The sequence below is a fragment of the Diuraphis noxia genome, unplaced genomic scaffold, assembly GCF_037042655.1.
Source record: "Diuraphis noxia isolate RWA-SAM2 unplaced genomic scaffold, SU_Dnox_SAM2 contig0005, whole genome shotgun sequence".
Classification (NCBI taxonomy): Eukaryota; Metazoa; Arthropoda; class Insecta; order Hemiptera; family Aphididae; genus Diuraphis; species Diuraphis noxia.
In genome coordinates, this window is record NW_028301715.1 from 37,827,590 (window position 1) to 37,851,390 (window position 23,801).

The 23,801-nt window shown below is 27.7% G+C and overlaps 2 protein-coding genes across 7 annotated transcripts in view; one reads left to right on the forward strand and one right to left on the reverse strand.

Annotated features, from left to right (window-relative positions):
• Nucleotides 1–10,704, forward strand: part of LOC107173706 (calcitonin gene-related peptide type 1 receptor-like) — a 153,703-nt gene extending 142,999 nt beyond the window's left edge. For all 3 annotated transcript variants that reach the window (XM_089228785.1, XM_089228784.1, XM_089228786.1), the window contains exons 7-9: nucleotides 2,404–2,621; nucleotides 8,499–8,787; nucleotides 10,163–10,704. In XM_089228785.1, the coding sequence (XP_089084911.1) occupies nucleotides 2,404–2,621; nucleotides 8,499–8,787; nucleotides 10,163–10,321 (666 nt within the window). In that variant the 3' untranslated portion in view covers nucleotides 10,322–10,704. The remainder of the gene's footprint in view (nucleotides 1–2,403; nucleotides 2,622–8,498; nucleotides 8,788–10,162) is intronic.
• Nucleotides 6,937–23,801, reverse strand: part of LOC107173724 (calcitonin gene-related peptide type 1 receptor-like) — a 73,108-nt gene continuing 56,243 nt past the window's right edge. For 3 of the 4 annotated variants that reach the window (XM_089228779.1, XM_089228781.1, XM_089228782.1), the window contains 5 exons: nucleotides 11,356–11,547; nucleotides 10,975–11,218; nucleotides 10,730–10,870; nucleotides 10,136–10,486; nucleotides 6,937–8,807 (listed from right to left, as the gene is read on the reverse strand). In XM_089228779.1, the coding sequence (XP_089084905.1) occupies nucleotides 10,418–10,486; nucleotides 10,730–10,870; nucleotides 10,975–11,218; nucleotides 11,356–11,547 (646 nt within the window). In that variant the 3' untranslated portion in view covers nucleotides 6,937–8,807; nucleotides 10,136–10,417. Of the gene's footprint in view, nucleotides 8,819–10,135; nucleotides 10,487–10,729; nucleotides 10,871–10,974; nucleotides 11,219–11,355; nucleotides 11,548–23,801 lie in introns of all 4 variants that reach the window. The other variant, XM_089228780.1, reaches the window with a different exon arrangement.

The following is a 23,801-nucleotide window of genomic DNA, read 5'->3' on the forward strand; positions in this document are numbered from 1 at the left end:
AATCTAAGTTTTATTTCGACAAATTATCACGTACACTGACACAAAAAAAAACACACACACACACACAACATTGTAAAATCAATTTATTCATCGCTCCGTTCAGAATCTAAAAATATATATATTTAATTTTTATTAAAAAAGCAAAAATGTTACTGTCCGAAATACAATTGGTTTTTTTGTAATTAAATTAATTTTAATTTTAATATTGTACATTATGCAATATTGTATAAACGTAATAATGACTACAATCTAAATTCTATAGCTAAATTTATTATGGGCGTTATATCATGGCAATATTATTATCGTTAAGCAGCAGCAAGATTTTAATCATAAAAATTATAATATGAATGAACGGTAGATGGTATAAAAACAGAACGGTTTAGTTTAGCTCTAAATAATTGGCATACTTATTACTGTACCTATTATTAAATAATAGTAGTAATAATAATAACAAAATGTATAATATAATATAATATTAATTAATCCCAGTTGATGTTAAAAACCAATTTTAACGCCCAACTAACATCAAAAGTTTTCTAGTAAGTTGTTAAATGTTTTTCAACTATATTATAAATATTAAATAACTTATAAATAATTTGAACTTTGAAATGGTGCCTTTATTATAAAACTATTTTTGTATTTAATCTATGCCTTAAAGCAGTTAAAGGCAACATTACATTTTATATTCTATTTTTTTTCTTTTTGTGAATCTCTAGTTGACAATACTACCCATCACAATAATACGTACATATGTTTTTTCCTACTATCCATTCTGATAAATATACTGGTACAACATAAAAAGTGTTTATAACCCATATATTATTACCTTAAACTATTGGTAAGAAATTAACAACAAAATAATTACCGATAGTAATAAATGAAGATATTTAATGACTTGGTGTGTCCAGATATCTAAATTGTGTACGCGATAGGAGTGTACGCATCGACCGGCGTTCATACTGATACTTCCCTGATGGGTGACAACCCTGGATTTTCAGCTACAAAATTCTTGCCGTACATAAAATACGTACTTCAAACCAACCATTTCGCCATGAAAACAACTAGTGGTCCTAGTTTCTGAGATTTCGGATAAATAAAAAAAATAAATAAAAATAAAATAATAACAAAAGAATAATAGGTAATATGACTATAGGTAAACTGACCTGTATACTTTTAATACATTTTTATATAATGAAAACAAAAAACTAATTACAAGACTGTGGAGAGTCGTGTTCACTTATGCTTTATGTATTAATATACATTGTATTTGATATCAAATCCGAGTAAATATGATGTATACTTGAATCATTATAGTTTATATATAAAGTAAAATATTTGTACTCAAACAGAATTAAGCGTATATTTTCATATTAAAAAATTAAAAATATTTTAAATACTTACATCATTATTCACTGCCATACCACCGCCAATGGTAATTTTCACAGAACCCTCAGATAACATTTTTATTCAAACAAATCTAAAGCATAAATTATAAATCGTTGCTTACTATGGTTTTTTTTTTAAAGATTTAATTATATAATATATATATATATAATTACGTCTTTTATCGAGCACTGTCAGATTTAGAATATTAATTGGAATAATACGGAAAAATCCGTAGCATGTTTTCAGTATACCCAGATACCCAGAGGTATTGAAATATTGGAAAATAATTCAATTTTAAGAGTTCTATAAAATCCACAACGGGTCAATATTATTCACGTAAGTTGATATTATGCAGAATCAACGTTGGTATACGCAGGTTCAGTTGTAGTATGATACAAATGCCACCTTAAAAATTGGCTTGGAGTGAACCAGTCGGCGTTGCTAGCTTCCGTATGGGTGACCATCCGAGGTTTTCGCTAACAAAATCTTTGCCACATATATTACGTGTTCCCAATCAACCATTTTCCCTACAAACAATACAACAAACAGCTAATGGCCATAGTTTCCGAGCTTATAAAGAAAAAAATTCGTTGATTAAAATACAGTAGATATTTATGATTTGATATCTCTCAATATTATCTGAATAATATCTACAGACAATTGCCGAGAGTATGTTAAAACGTAATGCATTTATTTTAGTATTTATTAAATATGATATCAAAAATAAAATATTAAACCTTGATTTCAGTAGTACTGTGATGGTAGTGTCAATGAGTAAAATTATTACACTGTTCTACACTTGAAAAAAAAAGTTGTCGCTACGGGCATCGCTGTATAGTCTAACTCGCACTGTCTATAATAATATATTATGTCCCATCGCTTCCATAATAATTGTCGTCAATTAAAATATTATCATAATAACATTATCGCATGTACATTGTACATTATTACCATGTAAGTCGATATCACGATACAGTACAATACGTATTTGATTTTCGTTTATGATGGTTTCTATAGATGTATTGCCAGTCGTTGCACGTGGCTCTGCAGTTTTTCATGGTGGCCAACTACATGTGGATGTTCTGCGAGGGACTGCACTTGCACATGGCTCTGGTAGTGGTGTTCGTCAACGACGTGAATGCGATGCGCTGGTTCTACGCAATCGGCTGGGGTGTACCTGCCGTTCTAACCGTCCTTTACGTCTCGTGGAGGAGCAATTCCGAGGACACTGCGCAGTGAGTGCACCGATCGGAAAACGTGAAAAACCGATTATACTCATCATTTATCATCTAACACGGCTAAAAGATTCCTCGTATATTATATTATAATTACGAATCGTACATCAATCAACCCACTTAAATCACAAGCCGCCGTATGCGTGCAACATTTGCAAGTTTGCTCTATTTGATTTGCAATATATTATATAGCAGCTGCTTCTAACGACCAAAAACAATGCGTAATAATGAAAATAATTATAATATATATCGGTTAGTACATTTACGGAAATGATGAGAGTGTCTTTTCACGTCTGCCCTAGGAAGACGCCCACACGCCGTATAAAATGCATTATGTTCGCGGCGTGCTACCTGCTGTAATACCTGAAACATATGACCTAACCTTTTAAGACTTGCATAACAATGTTAAATATTTAACGAAAATTAATAATTTAGCTTATAAAATATTCACATTGGTGCAACGTACATGTCTCAAAATTCCACGTATAGGTACTAACACGGAACGGTAAAAATAGTTATTCCTAGGTTGTGTAATATAAAAACGATTTTTATAAATTTATATACATCGGGATTTTGGTTTAAAAAAAAAGTCTTCCAATCCCATTTCAAAACGAATTAGGTTGCTTAATGTAGGTAAACGTAAATTATGTGTCTTGGGGAGTACGTTATACGCGTGCTTGGATTAGGAGGTATTTCCCGTTTTTTTTTTTAAAACAAAAGAAATTTATAGCCATGGATTTATATACGTTTATATAATAACAATATAAACATGATATATGTAGTACATGCACTCAATCAGAAGAATATGAAAGTGGTTTCATGGCAAAAAACATTCATTACCGTATGTTTGTGTGTGTTTAATTAAAAGAATAACGTACGTTAGTAGTCGGTGGATTTATTAGGTGATACGAATAATAGTTTCCGTCTAGGTCGTATAGTTGCGAAACTAATTTTACAGCCATACATCGTGTGGAATTGGCATCTCCTTCCCAGGGAGAAAGAATTCAATCATTGTTATCGTGTAGGTATATAATATCAATAACATATTATAGTTACTGCATCTTTCTCCACCCTTGACTTTTTACTCGGATGAATCTCACCAGACCACCATGAGCCTTACATATGCATTGCACACAGTGGCCTAATTTCAAAGACAAACACACTAATTAATCGTGTGTAACAACTTTCGACTTCAATCGGATTATTATTTTACTCGAATCGAAAAAAGCATCGAGTACCTACTTTTACATTTTGAGAAAATTAAACTTTTATTCCTAAAAAAGAGTAACATATAATGCTTTTATTAATGGCAAAAAATAAAATCACCGACTAGAATTGAAAAGCCATTAATTAACAACAATATCTTAGTTCGCCTAGACATTTTCAGAGAACAATTTAAATACGATCCGGATCCATGACAAAATTATAATATAGTTAAATCTACAAACATTTAATAATATTAAATATACACTTTATTACCAACTTTTAAACTAGTCATAATATTATTGTATCATACTTGTGTATTCAGGTTTTATAATAGACCAATTTATTATGGTGAGTAGTAAATTCGTGAGTTTATACAAAAACCATATGGACGTACAAAATATAATAATTGAGTGGTAGTTACATACATAAATAATATAATCGGGACTAAATGTTAATAGGTATATTTTAGTAAGCCAATAATCTGATGATACAAGAGCGAAGGGAACTGTTTTGAACTCCTATATTATTTTGCAAAATGATACTTTAAACTTATCTGATGGTGAGAAGGATTGCTATATTTTTTTAAATATAGATATCTTAACAAGATTAATATCGGTTTTATCAAGTTGGCATTCTTCTCGTCAAGTTCTTGTTTTATACTAAAATCAATAACAATCCAATATTTCATGAAATGTAAACATAATATTATTATACATTGTTATTGAAAAAATTTATCGATATATCAACTAATAAAACAGTAATTATAAACATAATTGAACTTATTTTTGACACAAAAAAATTCGTGCTATGGAAAAAAAGTTTCAAAAATCAATAAATATTTGTGAGCAACAATAATTTTTATTTCTAATTTGTCCACGCATTAATTTTATACCTGTACTGCCTAGTGGCTACTTATATACTTATATATTATAACTAAATCACTAAACCGATTGGGTTTTGATGCCAATTAAACGTGTGGGTGTAGATGGCATGATTATAATAATTTATTAAGATAAATAACTTTTCACTATGCAATCGACGCGTCATTGGATGAAAATACAATATTTATCCAAATTAAATAGCTTCTTTTATCCAATCTGTCCGTAAATCATTGATATATAATTATATAATTATAATAATATAATAATTCAAAAACAGTTCATATAATAATACATAATATGGTGATTTATTAAACACGTGTTCACTTCATTTTTATAACGACAATAAATACATTCTTATTAAAAATGTTTTATTAGTCGTATATGGGTTTTATTAGATGTTATTACTCTTTAATATGTCTAAAATAATATTGTTTAATTTTCAAGATATATTACACCATATAATATATAGTTTAGTCGAAAGGACCATTTTTTCAATAGATAATCAATTATTGTTGATGAAAAAATAGCTCTAGGTATTAGAATGATTTAGAATCGTATATGTCCAAATTTAATTTACTAGAAACGAGAAGTTACTGTTTGAATGAAAATAAGACAACACAGTTTTCAAGTAAACCTATAATTTATATAGGCTATAAATATTTAAAAAAAAAAAAAAACATTAATTATTATAAAATATAAATCTACGTATCACTTAACCATACTTAAAATACAGATGATAATGGTTAAGAAAAAATAGGGTGAGTGCCTCTAACATACATTGTCAATTATAAATCAAATATTTACTACTTTTATATACTGAGACATTTTAATCTTAATAAATAAAAAAATTATAATTACATATTATGATTTCTTTGAAATTCGATATTGAAAGAAGACAATTTTTTAACATTATGAACTGTTACAGCGACCGTGGAATCTGATAAGGAATAACATCATACTCTGACGCAATATTTTATTATTTTAAATGCTTTTACATTCACTTTTTCATGGTTCGTGTTAAGGCTCCAATCCGCATTCCATAGAGCCACTGATGGTCGACTGAGATGAATCTCTGTTGCGGTTAATTGTTGGCAGCAATGGCATTTCTTATAATTTATGAAACGATTGAAAAATTAATAATTAAATTTACCCTTTTTAATGCCCTCAAATACCTGCGTTGTTTAACGACGTTTCCATCGAGATCAAAGCATTCGGCAGATACGATAAAACGCTAAACTCACTCGTTACTGCAGTGTTATTTTAAAAGATTAACTCTAAAATATATCCTTTACAGAATTATAACTATCTACTTAAAAATCAAACTAGAATCTTACCGGTAGATTATTGAATTTTCTGCGGATCACTCTAAGTTGTATGAAAACAAAATAAATCAAATATCACTGGACTGCATAAATATTAATAAACATTTCTTGCAAATTGTATTAAGTATAAATTATCTACATATTATGTTACTACGTATTATTTTGTTCATTTATGTAACTCATCTTTGTATTTCACGGATTTATTTTATAAAAATATGATATTTGAAAAAAACGAAATATTTTAAATGGGTGATAGACAAACCAAAAGAAACTCTGTAACAAAATGTATCAATATAATTTTATTTTATACACATTTCACTAAAGACCATGTAAAACGTAACAAAACGCAATTTTCCAGATCTTCATTTTTTCTTAAAGAAAACCAAATTTTTTTTTGATTTTTAACTCCTTTTTTAAGATTGAATAAAATAAAATTTATTTATTTATGTATACACGCCCCCTAAAATAATATGATTATAATAAAAATCTTTATTTATCTCTATTTTTGTAATACAAATAAGTTTATCCATTTAACATCGATTTTAATTTTTATCACTTATTTAAATCAACATAGTCACATACCTATACAATTTAATATATAATATACATTAATTTTAATACTTAAATTGTTTAGCAATATATAGTTGCCCGAGACTCAAAACTATTAATTGATATTTAAAACTCGATTCGATTGCACTTCCACTAGGTTATAATAATTCCAATATTATTTGTTCGTATAAATTACTTTATTTTATGCTATTCCAATACTGTATTTTAATTTTCGACATAATCTATGCTCTATCATAAATTTACAATTGCAAAACCATTAAGTGCACAAAAATCCGAGCCCTGCAGGTGTACATTCAAAATTAAGGTTAAACGTTTATCAGCTAAATATACATAATATAAAATTACAACACATTTATTAAATTGAATACTCACAACATCACTAATTATCGTTACCTATATAAACTTCACCTGGTACTTAATCTATCTTATGTTCTTATGGCATTTCTGACGCCTGCAGTTACCGAGACACATAATTTATTAGGCCACGATGATCATATTATTGGGGAATCGTAAGTTCCTACACGAGAGTAACAGGTAGACAATTACATACGTTAATTCCTACATATGTGATGTGTAAGTTCCTACACGAAAAAAAAAAGGTACGTATGTTAGTTCCTACACGGCGGAAGACAGGTACCTATGTTAGTTCCTACACGACGAAAAACAGGTACATGTGTAAGTTCCTACACGGTAAAAAAAGGAACACGTGTAAGTTCCTACACACTAGGAATATTATAAGTTATCAATCTAATAACAGTTATATCATATAATAATACTGTCATACGTATTAACTCTTTATTCTATATAATATATAATTTATATGTCTATCTAATTTAATTTAATAATTTTAAAAATAATAATTCATAATTGTAAAAAAATATATAAGTAATGCATTCTATATAATGATAATTCATTATTAAATATTGTATAGAATGGATTATTTATATTTTTATTTTTTTCTATAAATGACGAATTATTATTATATTATTACAATTTTTATTTTTAAAATTATTAAATTGATAATATTTATAAGGTAAATTATTAAATATTATAAAGAATTATATATTATATAGAATAAAGGGTTAAAATGTATGACAGTATTATAATATGATATATCATCATAACTAATATCATATTGATAACTTATAATATACTTAGTGTAGGAACTTACACATGTACCTATTTTTTACTGTGTAGGAACTTACACATGTACCTGCTTTTTACTGTGTAGGAACTTACACATGTACCTGGTTATTACTGTGTAGGAACTTACATATGTACCTTATTTTATCGTGTAGGAACTAACATATGTATCTTGTTTACCTGCTAGGTCTCGTGTAGTAACTTACATTCGCCCATATTATTATAGTCAACGATTATTGTACTTATTATCTGAATACCTAAATCAACAGTTAATACCACACCCCAAATAGGTATGTACGATTATATACCAATATTGAATTTAACGTGAATTGTAATAAACCAACATTTCTAGTGTCGAAAATAAAATTAATAATCAAATTTTTACAATAAAGAAGATCTCAAATCTAAGGTATTTTCCAATTTTCTAATCAATATACTCGTACGTCACTGTAATTCTGCAGTTATACAATTTCAATGGGGTATTTTTATGTAGGTATCTTACATATAATAATCTCGCATATATAATTTTCTCAACGTACCTAGATAATCATCATCATGGTTAACAAAACAATGAATACAAATCGAGATTTCGGACATGTTACCATTTAAATTGTGAATATAGATCGAAACAATCCGTAATACCATTTAACATAATAATTATAATGTATATACTATAACATATTATTTACGACACGACAAAAAGATTTAAAAAAACCGATTGTAGTTCACAATAATAATACTAATAAAAATTGCAGGTGTTGGATGCACGAGAGCCACTGCCAGTGGGTTCTGACCGTACCGGTTTTCGCATCCATTCTAACCAGTCTATTGTTTCTGATGAACGTCATGCGGGTGCTGCTCACCAAACTCCATCGGAACTCGACAAACCCGGCACCGATTGGCGTCCGGAAGGCAGTCAGGGCCGCATTGATCCTGGTCCCCCTTTTCGGCATACATTACATCCTCATTCCGTACCGGCCAAAGCACAAGACCACCGTGGAAACGGTTTATCAGATATTTTCCGTAATACTGGTGTCGACCCAGGTGAGTGAGACCGCCGCAGTCTAAAACATTCCTACATTTTAATCACCGTCGTCAATAATTTTCCAAACAAAATAATATTATTATATTATAATTATTATAAACATTTTATTGTTACACCGATCTAAATACGGATTAGATACTATTGAGATACACGGGTATGGGTATTGGACATGATCCGTGAAACGTATAGAGGCTTATTTGAGAACATTGTCCGAATTTGATGGAGACAATCAACACGATCACTGAGCTTGGCCTCATTATCACTGAATCCGAGTGAATAATAATCATTTTTTCGTGTATCTGGGAAAAGTATACGACCACTAACAATGTGAATCTTTGTGGATTCGAGGTCTATCTATACTCGTGTATATCTATAGTACATTATTATCCAGTATCTCTACACGGTCAGATATCGCATATAATCAGTGTCGGGTAATAAAACACAGTGGTTATTGGCCAACGACTACAATAATTGTAGTTGTAAAAATTATTAATTTGGAATCTATACAATTCAATAAATTTCACAGCTCATTATAACATTCATTGAATTTACAAACACTAATGATAGGATTAGGTTTATGTACATTATTGATGCTAAAATAAATTAACTTTCATTTGAAAAAAAAAATAGTAAAATTAATATCAGACTCTGTAATTAAATATTAAATCATTGTCCATGATTATTTTTGTTTGGTTTTTATTTTTATTAATTACTAGTGGCTTTGTTCCTGGGTTTGCCCACCACCATAGATTTTGCGAAACCTCTCAGATATTTTATTTAAAATGCTTTTTAAATTTCAATAATTATAACTGTATATTTGCATTTTTTGTTGTAATAATATTTTGTTTGTTGATTTGATTACCATGAAAATTACAAACGATGAATAATATTTTAATAAATTTTTTATATAATAGAGAAACAAAGTCATGGTTTTAATACAATATTGCCTCATTTATAAATTATATATATTATGGTAAAAATGATTTATATTTTATTCTTATAAACGTTATTTGTGGAGTTTTTTTTGCCCCACACTTAATAATAAGGAGTGCTCAGATTTTCCTAAATAAAAATATGACTCGAATATTTTGACTTAGAGTCAAATCTGGACCGAAGGAAATATATTATCTTAACATGACATTCGGTATGAAGCAACAAGAATAAAACTAAGATCAGCTTAAGATTACACATTAGGATTTTTTCGGGATTTAAATCTTTATAAAACATATAATCCTATCGACATCTACGACGCTACCCGATTGTCGATCGGATTCGCAAATCCAGAAACATCTGAGCACACCTCTAGTATGATTGCCAGCACCACCACCACTACCGTTATGTCCTGACCTTGTCGTTTTTTGACTTTTTCCGCAGGGCCTTTGTGTATCCGTTTTGTTCTGTTTCGCCAACGTGGACGTGCACGGAGCGTTTCACAAGTACATCAGGAGGATCAAGAGACGCGGCACCACACACACCAACGTCACGGGCACTACTCAACCGGTTCAGTCGCAGATAAGAGACGCCATCGTCTGAACAGCGATGAGAAAATATTTTATCATGATATATTACACGTATTATATTGTACAGGAAAAAAATAATATTAATGTCGTAACGTGTGTTTTGTATGTCCTAGAGTTGAACGTTTTGTAAACCTTCTGCAGAATCTTTTCGAGGCAAAACTTGTATGCTTCCGGTCCTCTAAAAATAAAAACCAAAACCTTTTGAATAAACGACGATAGTCAATATAGACAGCCATTGGCTAACATTTTATCATAACAATAATCATATGAAAATAATTTTTTTACTGTAAAACGGTTTTTTTTTTTTTAAATCGTTTTTGAAAACTAGGTTCTATGAAAATACTTCAAATGTTCGAATATAATAAATATTTATTATAGTTAATATTAAATTTTAAACTCTAAAATGAGTCGTTATGGTTACCTGGGTCTGCTGATCTTCGATTACCAATAGCCGTGGGTGATGCTGTGGTGAAGAGACGGACGTTCCTCTCTTGCAAGGATTCCACGACCCATTCTTGTTGATCCAGCAATGTTTCCACCATTTCTTCATTTCAGAGAGTACCTGCGTGCAACCAAACATTTAAAAAAAAATGTTTTTATTCGAGAACAAATATTATTATGAATTTATTATAAAATTATTATTATTAACGTCGTCGCCGTCTTCACCTCTCCGTTGCAGAAGCAAAACAACAAAGCCACGCACAAGCCCTGACACGAGGCGACCACCGCGGATGTAACCTGGTACACGGGCTCCCAGGAAGTGCCGGGTTCCGGTCGGAAAGGCGTCACGATGTACTGGAGCCCGAGTAGTGGTATTAGGATGAGCGTTGCTCGGACCGCCTTGCCGGTCCTACTCGACGACGCTGGCGCTTTGTCGTAGCTATCTACGCTGCAGTTATTCCGTTTGAAGCTATCGAACACACCACACACATGGACAAGTCATATTTTAAATCGCTGCTGATAATACCGACGATGTCACACAGTTAGTCACTTTTTCTACAGACGCCAGCGATCCAGACGATTTTCAGATCATGACCGTAAACTTACCTCCGGAGACTGAACGACTGCGCCCGTTCCCTGGACGCCACGTGCTTAGGACTGGACATGGTTATCTGTCGGGCGTGCAACTTGACAAGCAGCAGTCTGACGATGTTAATCAAAAACACGAGGTTGGCCAGCATCGACAGACACACTGGACCCGATAGTATCCACGAGTAAAGAGATTCATGTATCCAGCAACTTATATATAAAAAATAGATAAATAGATAGTTAGATGTATGTTATAAAATATTATGTACAAGTAGTGATAGCATGATGTAGGTGTTGTGATGAATGCAATAACACGTATTGCATACATGATAAGTAATAATTATACAATAAGATATTTCTTTAAAATTTTACGACTTGAAATAAAAAATATAAAGTATAATTTTACGATTTGAAAAACCAATAAAACTTAAACATTTATTTCCGTACAAAGCCTGATTAAAAACAGTGACTTACATTAAACAAATCGTTTGTTTTACATTCAATATATTTTTATTGCTTAAATTTTCAATGCGATGTATAATTATTACATTTATATTTTTTGATTCAAGGCGTCAAAATGACAATATAAACGTATTTCTCTCTTTTACATTTAAAAAAAGTATTTTTAATTACTAAAATAAAAATTGTTTAAATTAATTACATTATCTAGGTATACTTTATATTTTCTTAATCAAATGTATCCATTTTTAATATACATTTATAATACAAAAATCAAAGTGAAAGTTAACGATACGATGCAACAATGTCATATATTTATAATAAATCTAACATTATTTTCACGAAAACTGCTTGTTATTTACACATCATGTACGTTAGTATAATAATTCTAAAACATTACTTCCATCATATGAATATTTATTAATTTATAATACCCACGTGTTATATTGACTCATTTTATTTTTGTTTTATTTACTTAAACCCAAACTAACCTCATTTTTCTTGTACATAAATTCTTAAAAATATTAATTCATTACGATTACATTAACGTTAAAGTATGTTGAAAACAAATAATAGCAATAAAAATAATACAAACACTCTGTTTCTGCTGTATGTTATTTGGCCAATTTTCACTTTGACAGATACACTCTAAGATATTGTGAAACAAAAAATATATTTCGATATCTGTTCGGAAAAAAATATATTCGTTCTCTTTCTCTTTATTGAACACAAGTCGTTTCCATGATATTGGATGATGGCTTCATCTTGGAAACATATTTTATTTATTGCTTGCATTCACATAGAAATAATATCATATTCCATAATACATGAATATTGAAAGCATAAGAAATATTTCATTAAAATATAAAGCACAAAGTCGAAACGGTATGCATATATACAAACATATAACCTTATAGGTATGCATTATTTTAGTGACAAAAATATAATATACAATATATGCAAATTACATGTTTTTATTGATGAAATGTACGCATCATATTTAAAAAAAATGATTTCAATTAATTATTTGTTTCGCGATAAAATGATAAATTCACAAAGCTATATTAGGTGCAATTTTCTGTAAATAGGTATATTTTTTAAAAAAATTTGAGAATTTGAGAATTTTATTTTTTGTACTGGATACTGTGAAATTAAGGTCAGATACAATACACAATCTTATATTCTTATGTATAAATAAAAAACATTTTTTCAAATTGAATTTAATAAAAATATGTATAGACATTGTTAGGTGTCTGTTCGTAATACTTTTTAGTTTAAAGAAATTATCAAATTATTTGCTTTAATAAAGTAAGAAATAAATGCTTTCGAATTTTAACTTAAATAATATTTAAACGAGTATGATATTACAGTAATGCAAAATAACGGTTTGGTTCACAAACATAGTATTTCTATCATACCTACCTACAAGTTTTTGAATTAACCACAATTAAGTCAGATGCTTAACATAGGGACGACTAATGCACGGTAGATGGCGTGGCGTCACAAAATTAGTCTAACGCAACGGTATAACTTTTTTGTTGTAAATCACAAAGTAGTTGGGTTAACATTTCCAACGAAAATACTTTTTCAAGTAATTAACTATTTCTATCTCATAGTTTTACCTACCTACACTGTTTATCTAGTAACTACTAATACCAACACTTGTGAATAAATGCATATCTTTGGAAATTGGGCATTTAGGTTAAACCTCAGATTCTGTAGTTAATAATTGTCCAACGTATGTTCTGGTGGTAACCCGCAAGAGAACTTCTTCGATCGTTTATCTTTCATGGTTAAAAATAAACTTCGTAGACGTCTGATAAACGGGTCTTTCTTATACAAGATGAATACAATTATTTTTCTCCGTCTAATTTTAAATGGTTCATTGTGCTCAATCGCCCAAAGACAAACTTTTGAAACGAAAATTAATGAACTATATTGATTTTTAAAACTGTTCTCTACGACTTTATCACAACATCGCATAATGTGATTTACGTATAATTATATCCCATATTTCATTAGATAGACTTTTCAAACATAATCTATAAACAATAAATTGAATATCTCTCATATGTACGTGTAGAACATAATTCCCATCTGAACTAAATTTCGAATAGTGATCTACTGAAACTATGTGGAATACATCAATTCTCGTACGTATGCGCGTGGGTTCTTTTCACACTCCAATCAATCACCATCCAAATAAATCATGGTAAGATGTTTTTTTTTCATAATAAAAACTAATGTAAATTTTATGCGTTCCAACGATTTTATAATATTATACAATGATTATATTTGATCCAAATAAATTGAACGTATCAAAACTTATGAATTTTGTTGAATATAAATAGAACTCTACGTCTAAGAAAGTTGAATTTAGAAACAACGAAATATGCAACCTAAATTTTTATGGTAAAGAAAATATTGCTATTAAATTTATAGTGTTCCTATAACTATGGCTGAGAATATTAAATAGTCAAAGATAATAATAATAATAACTTTCAACTGTAATTTTTAATCTACATTTAATTATTTAAAAAGATAATAAACTTTTATATAAATTACTATGGAACCGTCAATATTATAACATATAATACGATTACTTCGTTAGTTTATTTCATCAAAATCAATAGTAATTATTTGTTAAAAATAATACATGGAACATAAATAAATTGCATGTCTATAATAATATAAAATTATATGTATAGATAAATAGATATTTTATTAAATTTATTAAACTTTCCTAGTGTATAACGGACATATAACTATTATCCGTTTAATAAGTAAATTACGTATTTCAATTATATTTTCATCAACAACTACTGACCTAAATTGAGTTTAATCGAGCTGATTCAACAATATTATGATATAAAATAGGTTATGAACGAAAATTATACTGTAAAATTTACAACAGTATGTGTACAATTATACCGAATAAGGTGATAAGATATTATAGCTTTAAAGAATTTTAAATACATATTTTTTAGAGTAAACATGGTCAAAAATTTTTTTGAAATTATTTAGTTTTACCTTAGATGAATCAAATAACTTTAAATAATTTTCTACATTTGCACTTCATCAATTATATTTTATTTTAAGATTTAAATTGTATCATTATTGTTTATCGAAATTGATATTTATCGAAAATTATTGATCAATTTTCAAAAAAAATTAAAACGTTTTCAAATACAATAATGATATTTTTGTAACATCATATTATCTAACATACTCTCTCAAGAAAAAAGCTCAAAAGTAGTACCCAACCAACGTTGTACAAAATATACAAAATAACATCTAGTTTTAAAAATACATTTTTATATTTCGAACATCCAATAATGATTGCAAGTTATATTACTATATTGTAATATTATGTTAGGTGTGTTAAAGTTTTTGAATTTATCTTAGCGATGGTTGTAGACAATTCGTAGGTTACACACAAAATAAAACGAAAGTTGTCTTAATGGGAAAAGTTTATGATAAGTCATGACAGTAAATATGACAACTGTAGTTAAACATGTTTTATAGCAAAGAATTATGGTAAAAGGAAAATTATTTTTCATACTAATAAATTCTACCAAATAGTCTGATATTATTACAAAAAGTGAGTGCAAAATGACGGTTAGAGCATTATGCAGATAAATTTTTTTTTTTTTTTCATCAATCGAACCTGCACATATATTAACCACAAAAGCGGTTTATGGAAATATAAAAAATAACACAATACTTACAAATATATTCTGGTCGAACAGGTGGTCTTAGCAAGCTTCTTATTCAAAGTTTGACAAATTATATCAATGACAACACATAACATGTCAAATTATTTCTTTCACATACAATAATAATTCACACACTACAACATAATCCTTGACCATCATTTCTAGTTTTTATTTTATTGATTCAATAGCTTTTTTTTTCAAAGACACTTTAGTTAACTGAAAAGTAACATTTTTCACACTCTGCTTTATAGCATTCAAACATTGATAGAATAATACTAAAAATAACTAATGATATGTAAATACGTATCAACAATCAACATAGTATCAATAAAGTCTATCCATATGATACTCCATCGCACTCCACAACACCTTCTAATAGCCTGTCAGAAAATACTTTAAACTTTACTGAACAAGTAAATTGGCTATAACCACTCAGATTAAAGCGATAAGATATTTTTCAATTAATTTCTTTCAGAAGTTAACAACCTTTTATAATTTACACATGTACAAATTAAAATAAAATAAAAAGTTATTAATAAACGAAAAATTATGATAATTAAATTAATGTTTTTCGTAATATTATATTATTTCCCTACAATTCTATGTACATATTATATTGCCTACACAATAAGCCGTGTTACAAATATTGTGCAAAAAAACAATGGATTTAGTTTTAGATTTCTGTTTCATCATATTAATATTTTACTACGTTTATATAATACAATTACGTTAAATTGGCTTCAAATTTGTATTAATAAAAATTCATTCAATATAATGCTTATGGCTGGAATTGTTTGGGTTCTCTCTATGACATATCTTTTTCAACCTGTTGGTTGGTCTACAGTTATTCCTTATTTCCATTAATCAACTTCAACCACCATTTACCATTTCGTTTAGTTCATTAAACTATAAGGGTTCCGCGTCTTTATACTGTCCTATAAAGGAATTTTGGAATAATCTATAAGGAACTTACAAACTTTATAATTAAAAAAATAATTTAATTTTAACATTAAAAGTGCAGTTTTATCGATAATGTTTGGCCGTTTTTATAGAAATCCATTCGTAAATATTTATTTATCAATAGAAAAATTATAAATATTATATAATTTTAAGGTTATTTTTCGTGTTACTTATTCAATGTACAAAACCTGAATGCTAGTACTTATGTATTTTATGTTATTGTGTAGAGAAATATCAGACTATAAATATTTGTATACGTTTTATATACATATTGAATAATGAACACTGAACAAAACTAATTAAGGTTATTAAAAAACGTTATGTATATACATATTATGAATGTTTTATTGAACGAGTTAATTTATTTCCTCGATCCATTGCCAAAATCCCATAAGGATTGCACGATCGAAGTTTAACGAAGCCATCGGCTTACGCACGCAGTCAAGTGGGTATTTGAATGAAACGGATCATGAAACCTCGAAAATAATGACATTCAAAAAGTACCTACCCTATAAGTCTTTCAAAGAACCGTTTCGCTGGCCGAGCGTGTTCTAAAGCTAAATATCAGATTGTACACGTTTTATACGTCATGATCATGTTTAATATTGATTTCAAATAAGTATTACATGGCTACTATAATATAAATAGCTTTTGAAACTGTTTATACTCAAAAATATCGTTTAACTGAGATAATAACATACTAATAAAAAAATAAAAAAAATTGACGACATGTGAAACAAATAATGCATTTAAGTTTTACTTAAAATTAAAATTCTTATATTTTCTAACGTATTTATTTAGATATATTTTACTACATTATACAAAGTTTTTTCTCGGTTTTCACCATGCCTAGCTCTTTCTCAATATTTTTATTATTATTTTTTTTTTTTTATCATTCCGCATTTGTTATGAATTTCAACAATCACTATCTGCGTATAAATACATAATATGAAACACATCATTGATTACTTTTTCGACGGCAGCTAATCGTAATATTAATAAATTATTATCGATTTATAACGACGACGTGTATATCTAGAACGTTGTATGTCTTATATATAATGTTGGTGCGGTTTGGTGGTTCAATATGTCGTTTCTATTTCCACGAACATTGAGTAGAATATAGTTTGACGGTTTCAGTACGCTGGAAACAATATTATTAAAGTCAATAAAATTGTGTCACCGTGGTGATCGACGATATAATGCAGTGACGTGACCTTACATCGTTTACGAACACGAAGCTTATATGACATTATGTTCTGACAAAACGGCCTTCCATACATAAGAGTGTTAGTTTTTTTTTTTTTTTTGACATGTGTTAGTTATTTAATTACTATTGAAATTCACGAGACGTTTTGCATAATCGAGTTTCAACTCAATCACGGTACCTATAGTATGTGAGACACGGGTGAAACGATGAAGTGTATATCGCGTGCAGTTGAAGTGTTTGTTTTCAGAACGAACTACCGCGAACCGATGACACGGTAGCACTGCAGGTACCTGTCCGTAGGGATATTCGTAGACCGCAATTACGCAAGATTGTTAGTAAAGCTGTAATATAATGACAATTTTATGGCTTTATTAAGACGCAGCGGATTTATACTTAAATTTGAATTGATTTGTCTCGGTTATGATAGGTTAAGCGGGATAATTTCGTGTTCACGACTGATACGACGCCGAATCTGCCAGGAAATTAACCCCCTCCCCCTGTAAAAAGTTGTCAAGATGAATTTATTTCAAACTTTTTTACATTTGTTATAAAATATTTATGCTTGGTTCACCCCAAACACCTATTCTTCTGTGAATATGGCAAAATAGTAATGCTGAGTCTGATCCATTATCATGCAGTTCAGTCACGTAACGTTTTAAGCACCTGTTTAATATAAAGACGTGCCACATTAAATTAAATTCTAAAAACAGATTTTCACACCGCTCGTCCACAAATACCACACAACCCACGCAAACTTACAATATCAACTAATGACAACTAATTACAGTGTCATACTATATTAAAACTAAACCAAATTGGAAAATTAATTTTTGGTTTTTGATATTGAATTTGATATTATAATATTGATTTCTTTTGTTCCATGCTCGTCGGCGTAATCATTATTTACATCCGACAAACACTTGACGACGTTAACTTTTATGCCAAAGACACGGCGGCGGTGATAACATTTTTCGATTATCCCGTATCAGCTTTACAACGTCACTTCAATCTAATTGGAACTTGTGAATAAAAAGAATACATTCATTTTCGTTAAAAATTCTTTATTTTGTAGTTAATATATTACCTGAAAAATTTGATTGAATAATTCAATCCAATAAACTAAAACCAGACTAATAAAAAAATTAGTTAATATTAAATTTGCTAGATAAAAAAAGTATATAACTGATATAAAACGTAGAATATTCATAAGAGAAGAATTTTGTTAAAAAAAGAAACACAATTATATGAATACAGAAGTTTATATTAAGTAATAAAAAAGCTGGTAAGTCGTGGATGTCGCTCTGCTGTACAGTAGGTTACTTTAATGGATAGGATTAAATTTGAATGCAATGATAGGTATCATTGTATATGAAAAACCATTCTGAACGGAGATGATTTGTCAGTCTAGGATATATTATATTTTAATATTGTCATATATTCTATTTTGAAATAAATATTTTATTTTTCAATTAAGTCGCATTTTGCATAAGGCATAGTTAATCAATTAGTGTAGTTATCATAATTCATAATACCTTATATTATCATAGATATACGAATACCTGGTTTGAGGATAAATCGTTATCATTACGCGATTTCATAAAAATTTAAAACTCAAACGCTCAAAACATTTTTCCTATAATGACACTTCAAATTTTCTCTATAGCTATTTGAAGCAAAACTTATGGAAAACTTGGTGTTAAATTTTAAAACCTTAGATATAAATACAAACAATATTATGAATTTTGAACTACAAAATAATTTGCAAATATTCATGGTTTTGACGAATTTTTGTCAATATTTGAAATTCAAATGCTAAAAAAAATTTAATTTGAATTTCCGGTGGAGATTTTTTTTGTGATAAAGATTGAAAAACTTGTAAGGAGCCTTGTATAAAATTTTCAAATCTGAAGTATAAAAGGAAAATTTTTTATGAATTTCTAGAATAAAATAATTTACGAATTTTCGTGATTTTTACGTATGTTGTCAAAATTAAAACTAAAAAAAAAAATTAGCTATATATTTCTTTTATTTTTCAACTGCTATTGCAAAATTATATTATGAGCCTTGTATTAAATTCTCAAATCTTAGAATTAAAAAGAAAAACTTTTATGAATTTCGATCTAAGATGATTTGAACATTGCTGTAATTTTTATGTATTTAGTCAAAATTTGAACTGTAAATGCTTATAAAAAAGATTTGTGACTATATATTTATTTTATTTTTCAAATGCTATTTTAAAACTATTTTAGGAGCCTTGTATTAAATTTTCAAATCTTAGGTATAAAAAGAAAAACTTTTATGAATTTCGATTTAAGATAATTTGAAAATTGCCGTAATTTTTACGTATTACGTCAATATTTGAACTTCAAATACTAATAAAAAAAAAATTGTGCATATGTATTTTTATAATTTTTTAATCACTATAAGAATGACTTATGAGAAACTCTGTATTAAATTTTCAAGTATTTTGATAAGGCCAAAAAATTTTTATCGACACTTCAAAAAAAAATGTTCAGACAAATTGAAAATTTCAGTCGTCTATAAATATCTCAAAAAATGTCAAAATATTTTGAAAATTAAATCATGTAAAGAAAATGCCAATCTAAATATGATAACATTTTCAAGTATCTACGACTTATACTTTTTGAATAATAACAAATGTTTAAAATCATTTGAGGATAAATCGTTATCGTTACGCTATTTCGTAAAAATTTAAAATTCAAACGCACTTACAATTTTTCCTAAAATGATGCTTCGAGTTTTCTCTACAGCTACTTGAAGGAAAACTTATAGAAAACTTAGTGTTGAATTTTCAATCCTTAGTTAGAAACGCAAATAATTTTATGATTTTTAAACTTCAAAATTACTTTCAAATTTTCGCGTTTTCGACAGATTTCGTAAAATTTTGAACTATAAACGCTTATAAAAAAAAATTGTGCCTATGTATTTTGATAATTTTTTAATTAGTATAATAAGAACACACATAAGGAACCGTGTATTAAATTTTCAAGTTTTTTTGGTCGTCCCACATTTTTTTACCGACACTTCAAAAAAAAATTCTCAAAAAAATCGAAAATTTCAGTGGTCTATAAATAACTCAAAAAAAGTCAAAAATTTTTGAAAATTAAATTGTATTTAAATATCACTGACATAAATATTTGGTGGAAATTTTAAGTATTTATAGTGATTAGTTTTTGAATTATAACCATATAAAAAAATCGATTTGGTCGAAAACTGGTTTTGCGTAAAAATTCCCGTTCTTCTGTTATTTTTTTTTTTTGTTTTTCTCGATTTTTTTGAAAAACTATTGGAAAATGTTTACTTTTGACCTCTATAATGCACCAAGGATATTCACTTTTACACCGGAAACCACCACCAAAGTTTGAAATTGAAGCATTATATTGACTAGTTATGCTGTACACAGACACAAAAACAAACATAGAAAAAAAAAACACACATCATTGTAAAATCAATACATTCATCACTTCGTTCAGAATCTAAAATACAATTACTTTCGTTTAGAAATAAAAAAAATCTCTACAATTGCTTGTCAGAATGTATACAAAATTAGAAACTACGACGGTAATAGGTAATGGTAAATTATGTCACGATTACTTATAATGATAAAAAAAAATCAAAAGACAGTGAAAAGTTTATTAGCACTTATAGTTTTATAGAATTTAAAAGAACGATTCTTGTTTATTATAAAATTGAATTTAAAAAATACTTGGATCTGGAATTGGATGCATGTAGATAGGATTCAACTGGTTATACTATTGGTAATAACCAGCCGGAATTTAATGTTAGAATTTTTTCAATATAATTTTGTTATTGTCATATATAGTTACTATTAAATTTTAAATATCAAATATTCGACAAAATTCACTCTGCAATGAATGTGTTATTACAATATAAATATTTATTAATATAATAATATCTAGAATAATTATTCATATCTTGTAAGCAGAATTTAAACCAAGATTAATCATAAATCCACAAGTAAATGTTTAAATCACATCATTCTATCAATATAGTCAAACCACTTCAAAAGATTACGCATGACCAAAATTAATTTAATGTGATAATTGCTAAGCACTAGAACCGTTTTCCAAAGTCACTTATACACTACTTTTGAATAAATACAAGTTTAGACTACGTCAATTATCTTAAATCATTAAAAATATGGTATAAATAATTAGTTTATACAAATCTATACTTATGATAATACTTAATTGACTTTGTTATGTATATCACCTATTACTACGTAATACCTACGTATAACAATTTACATCAGTATTTTAATTTTCCATTATTTTACATCATTAAAACCATTAATAAAATATTAAAATAATTGAACCAAAATTATTCAATCTAACCTAAACAAATATTGTGTAAAAAACGTCTGACAAGTAATAATAATACCTATGTGGTTTTAATATCAATATATTATAATAAAAATAACTACAAAAGCAATTTATTGTAATAAACGATTACAATTACTAGATTTTCCCAAAAATCATTGAATTTATTTTAATTCAATATAAATCCAAGGTTTTCAATAAAACCCAAAGGCTAAATATATAGTATTTTTTATGGAATTATTTCCGTTTTTGTGGTTTGTAAAATAAATATGTACACATTAAAATACCGAAAACAAAATGTATAAATTATTCAATGTTCAATTTTATTTTACTTAGAAGTGCAGAATATAAAAAAGAAAAAAGTGGGCAAGTGAGTATCGCTTTGCTATACCTATAGTAGATACAGTAGGTACTATAATGGATGTGTTAAATTTGAATGTAATGACAAGTATCATTATATACGAAAAACGATTCTGAATGGAGATGATTTGTCAGTCTAGGATATATTATATTACCTATATTTAAATTATAATATATATATTATTTCTTTTGATACAAGTAATTAATTTTTAAGTAAATATTTGAACATAAAAAAATGCTTATAAACAAAAATGGTGACTAACGATCTTTATTTTTTTTTACTTCGATAAGTACAACTATTCTAATAAACCTTGTATTACATTTTAAAGAATTTTTAGATAGACAAAATTTTTATAGACATTTCCAAAAAAAAACTTAGAAAAATTAAACATTTAAATTGTTAAATACCTTTAAAAAAGTCAAAATTTAATCGTAAATATATAACTACACTAATATAAACATTTGGTGAAAATTGCATGTATTTACAATGATTAGTTTTTGAGTTATACAGTAAAATAAAAAATCAAGTTTTTCGAAAACTGATCATACGAAGTAAATATTTTTAGACAAAAAGTTTAATGTAAGATAAAGAGAGTTTTTCAAAGAAAAAGTCATTAAATCGGTTAACTAAAAGTTTGGATGTTTGATAGCTGACTTTTTTATTTATGATAGGAATTCCCTATTAAGATCAGTTATATGACTTTTTGTTGAAATACATTATAAGCGATAATTCAAAATAAAAGTATAGTTATTTATAAACTTTAAATTTGTTTATACAATAAACTATAATATAAATTCATGGTTAGCCGAAGTAAATATTTGAATCGCAATTTAAATCAATTAGAATCTTAGTCTATAACCATCCCAAAAATCTTTGTGTGTTCAAAAGAAACATACCTAATATTTATACTATGTGATGTATAGTAATCATAATATTATATTATATTGAAAAAAAAAAATTATAAAAACGGTGGAATTAAAGTTATTAACATTAATTTAAATTTATTACATTTTGTTTGACCATCCTACGTAATACTTATTATTGTTGTGATAAATTTATAAATATCAAATGTTTATATTCAAACAAGCTAATATTAAAAGTAAAACTATAAAGTAGGTCAACAATTTGTATGAATCATAATACTATTAGTTATAAGATCATGAGATATTTATAAACTTAATAATATTATCTTTTGAAAACAGTTTTACCATGGATCTCATAAATAAGACTGTTGTATAATTTTTTCATGTTTCGTGATAATTAAAGGTTATCAGGTAAAGGAGTAAAGTAAAGGTATCATACAATAACATCAAAAGCGAGAATCGAATATTCATTTAACATCACATTTTGATGATGGTATTAAATGTTTATGAAATTATAATTGAGTAGTCATATGA